Raw genomic sequence first — 5,000 nt, forward strand, 5'->3', positions numbered from 1 at the left:
TGCATGTGGCAACTTTCAGTTCCTAGTTACTCTATTGTGTATTTTTGGAGCTGACGGTAATTACCTACCGTCGATATCACTGAAGCTAATCGTGATTGGCCAAAGCTCACCTTGCTCACTTCCCATTGGCCAATAGAAACTTCAGTGATACCGACTCCGGCTATTTACCGTCAGCTCTGAGATGAATTATAAAATAATGACTATAATGTTTTCTGTTTTATATACATTTATGGTATACGATATACCTAAGAAACCGATCAATTACGGCACTTAAAACGGGTGCTCCCTTGCCACTGAACGAGAATATATATATATATATATATATATATATATATATATATATATATATATATATATATATATATATATATATGTGTGTGTGTGTGTGTGTATAACTGAATCAATGAAAGTATGGAAGATAAAATCACATTGAAGAAAATCTTTATATATATATATATATATATATATATATATATATATATATATATATATATATATAGATAGATAGATAGATAGATAGATAGATAGATAGATAGATAGATAGACAGACAGATATGACAGATAGATAGATATATAATATATATATGTATGTATATCTGTGTATATATATATATATGTGTGTATATATATTGATATTTCCATATATATATGTACACACATACATACATATTACACACACACACACACACACACACATATATATATATATATATATATATATATATATATATATACATATATATATATATATATATATATATATATATATATAATATATATATATATATATAATATATAATATATATATATATATATATATATATATATATATATATATATATATATATATATATATAATCCTTATATATAATCAAGGACCTTGAGGCAGATGGTGACGATCGTCCGAAAGAAGCGTAGACGACCCTACACATCCAATAGCGATGAGAAAACCCTCTCCTTCCAAAGAGACAGTCGAAACGGTTCAAGAAGCTCACAGAAAGGATGAAGTTCAACATTTATAAGAGCAAAGAGTCTGGAAGACTGATCAAAGCTATTGACCTTCTCCTTCTGGCCTCTTGTCTCTGGTTCGTAATGGGATGGCAATGGAGGAAGGACTGGTAAGGAAACTAACGTCATCCAGACTGGGAAAAAGTTAATTACTATTCTATTACGGATGAGTTGCCCGCCGTCTCGAAATGAAGTCTGGAAATGAAGGTTTTATTAGTAGCTCTGGTTCTGCCATCAGCCTTCATTCGTATGGATGGACAGTGTGCGCTCAGTGACTGCAAGAACCTCAAGGGACAAGTTTTTGATCGAAAATATTATTTTCTTAAAATTTTCTTCTGTTAGTTTTTATTGTTCCTTGTCCCTTCCGCTCTTCGATAGAAACCCCATCACTTGAGGTCAGGTTAGGATTTCTAAAAATCTTTTAATTTCATTTCTCATTATTTTTATCTCCATGTTCATACCGTTACTTCTTAATTAGTTTTTAGTCGCTCTAACCTTTCCTAAAAATCAAATCAGTCTATTTCGTGAATTTATGCACCGCCGTCATGAAACGTGTTCTAATGCTACCTGCTGGCACTGAATTATTTTACTCATTTTGCTAATAACAAGGTATTCATCCGAAATAAATTTTTGTTCTGACATTAATTTTTTCATATTAATTTTTGTTCTGACATTTATTTCTGCATATTATTTTTTGTTCTGATATTAGTTTTTGTATATATTTTTTTGTTCTGACATTAATTTTTATACATTAATATTTCTGACTTTAATTTTTATATATTAATGATATTTCTGACTTCAGTTTTTTTATATTAATTTTTATTCCGACATTAATGGTTTCACATTAATTTTTTCACATTAATTTTCGTTCATGCATCTTTTTAATAATAATAATAATAATCTCCTGCTGGTTATTTTTTAAATCTGTTTAAAAGATTGCTTTCTCTCAAGTAATTTCGTTCTTACGAAAACAGAGTTATTTTAAAACACTAACGCTGAGCGCACACGTGCAAAAATGAGGACATCCCTATAAAAGAAAAAAGCTATCGGGGTATTAATTGCTTTGGGAATAAGACTATCTATAGTGAGTGGCAAATGTCTGTTATAAGAATTAGTTTGTTTGTTTGTTTTTTGATCTGGGTAAAGTTCCGACATCAGCATGACTCCGGAATGTTGAGTATGAGAGAAGCTACGACAGTTACCTCACCCTGTCACTAAGTATGTCTGTGCGTGTTCTTCAAAACCGGAAAATAGGAAAAAAATGAACTTTCCCTTATTTTTTTATTTTCTTAATAAGCGAGATCTTCTCTCTCTCTATTTCCCTTTACTTCCTCTTACCTCTTCCAAATGAACACCATATTCTTTGGAAGCTTGAATTTCAAGTCAGTGGCTCCTTTGGTGGGCTTGTTCCATATGAATAGGTTTCATCTTCTAAATAATAATAATAATAATAATAAATAAGATATTCCCACTGTATAGCAAACATACCCAGAATCATGATGACTCTCTCTCTCTCTCTCTCTCTCTCTCTCTCTCTCTCTCTCTCTGAATAACCCTATATACTCCTCTTCTTTACAGCCTGGGTCTTGGGCCTCTTCGTCTGCAAGGCCGTGAGCTACTTACAAGGTGTCAGCGTCTCAGCGTCCATTAACACCTTGGTAGCCATCACCCTCGACCGCGCCCTCGCCATCTGCTACCCAATGCGATGCCAGATCACGTCCAGGACCTGTCGGGTCATCATCGTCGTCATCTGGGTATTTTCTCTCACCATCACGCTGCCCTGGGCAATCGTCTTCAAGCTGGAGCCCATCCCAGAGACGGATTTGCAAGTGAGTGATGTGGTTGATTTGAGGTATTTCTTTAAAATGAAGTGACTGATTGAGGCATTTCTAGGTATTTCTTTAAAATGGGTTGCCGAAAAATTGAAAGGCAGATAGTTTTTGTTCTTAAACGGGGAAATTTGACAGTCAACTCTCATAATCTATTTTTAGGGATGGGACAGAACAGAAACAATTGCCAGGGAGAAAGAGAAAATGAATCAAAGTAGAAAGCCTCTTTTTTTTTGCTACCAAATGCTTTTACTTCCAAAATGCATCTTGTTACTTTCAAGTGTTTGCAAAATTATTTCGGAGTAATAGTTTCATTACCAGTATACTAAAGTTCAGCCAATCATTTTGAATTTCTTATGAAAAATAACATCCATATAATGAAAACTGTGACAATTATTTTTAGATCTTGATGTAAACTGTCTTTGTTATACACTTATGACGAATTCTGTATCTTGCATTTAGTGCCATTCAAAACTGATCCATTATTAATGCTATTCAGTTGCTGGAATAGATCGCCAAAGTTTAGAGAATTCTTTAACACTGGATATCTTCAGCGGGCAAATCACCCCAGGATAAAAAACGGGGAGCGAAAAATAGGGGTTCCAAACCACAGAGGTATCCTTTGATCCCCTTCTGAATAATGGGAAACTGCAACCACACAACAGGCTCTAATTCCCTACAAGTTGCCTTATGTAATTCAAAAAGTTTCGGATTTCTTCGTACACCGAAATACAGGGGATGTTCCGTCTTCCTTTGAAGGTCTCAGATTGTTTGTTTGTTTGTTTTTTTCCTTTGTTCTGGGTAAAGTTCCAACATCAGCATAACTCTGGAATGGAGAGTATGAGAGAAACCACGAAGATTATCTCACCCTTTCCTTAAGCATATTCTCTCTCTCTCTCTCTCTCTCTCTCTCTCTCTCTCTCTCTCTCTCTCTCTCTTCCGAGAAATCTTGTAATTCAGCGCCCCTCAGTTGGGTCTCAAATTTGATCAACTGCGTCTCGACATTCCACTCCATTCATGATCAACTTACCTTTATCTGTCTCAGCCTTTCCTTGACTGATGGTTCCACAATGACAATCGCATGCAAATTGCGATCGCTCTTTCTCATGAGAGATGCAGATAACCTAATATGCCTCCCGCGGGTGAGAGGAAAGAAATTCCTGTCGCCATAACTGGCAGCCGGGTCAAAGAATAATTGCGTGAAGTGGAAAGTGAGAGGCTGGACCTCATATGCAAATTAGAGGAATGAAGTTGAAATCCAAGTGAATGAGTCTTATGCAAATACTGCAATTGCACGAGATTTGAAAGTGGAGACAGGAGATAAGCTCAAGCGCCTGAAATCTAGAGTCCGAAAGGGTTCCGAAATAAATGGGAGACAAAAATTGGCTGAATCCTTGGACGTTTTCCGAAACGGAGTTCGCCGGGGGTAAATGAACGAAACCTACTTTACTCGGGTACGATTATCATAGTATGGTCACGAAGCAGAGTAGAAAAATCATAAAGAGAGAAATAACGATTTCGTCTCGGTGTATGAACTCAATAACTAACATTTCTAATCTAAATTGCAAATTTACAAAGTCGAAATCTACCGCGGAATACCATATGTTTGAATTACAATAGTCTCATAAAGTCTCGTCAATTCGTTCGCAATATTTGGGATAAAAAATTCCAGTGGTTTGTACCCCGAATTTAGGAACAAAGGCGCCTGACTTTTCTCTTTTCAAACGCTTTCCAGCTATAGAAGTCCTCCTTACCAAGACCACTATTTTACCATATTGTTTTAGATTTACAGGCAGAATTAACTTACTAACCGGAGAATCTTTGTTCATCAAGAGATCAGTCGATAAATTTTCATTCATTTATTGCTGTTTAAAGGCCTGTAATATACTTAAGCTATTTCAGTTTATAAACATTTCAACATCGTCTCATCTTACTGCCTCGTCATAGTCTTCCCATCGCATCTGCGTATCGTTCTATTTACAGACGAAGTGTATTTTTCTTACTTTTCTTTTGAGTCGCACCCGGATGTAAAAGAGAGAAAAGCTGGAATTCTGTTTAGCAATTTAGTTTAACTTTTGCTTTTACTTTCTTCTTCAGGGTATATATTCTTACAGATCTTTGTCTTGAGGTTTAGTCTGAAGTTATCCATAAACTTGATGATAA

The 5,000-nt window shown here is 35.1% G+C and overlaps 1 protein-coding gene across 2 annotated transcripts in view; it reads left to right on the forward strand.

Annotated features, from left to right (window-relative positions):
* LOC136836667 (neuropeptide SIFamide receptor-like) overlaps positions 1–5,000 on the forward strand; it is a 220,674-nt gene that overhangs the window by 200,922 nt on the left and 14,752 nt on the right. For both annotated transcript variants that reach the window (XM_067101138.1, XM_067101139.1), the window contains one exon: positions 2,587–2,837. In XM_067101138.1, the coding sequence (XP_066957239.1) occupies positions 2,587–2,837 (251 nt within the window). The remainder of the gene's footprint in view (positions 1–2,586; positions 2,838–5,000) is intronic.

This window comes from Macrobrachium rosenbergii, chromosome 56 (assembly GCF_040412425.1).
Source record: "Macrobrachium rosenbergii isolate ZJJX-2024 chromosome 56, ASM4041242v1, whole genome shotgun sequence".
In the NCBI taxonomy this organism is placed as follows: Eukaryota; Metazoa; Arthropoda; class Malacostraca; order Decapoda; family Palaemonidae; genus Macrobrachium; species Macrobrachium rosenbergii.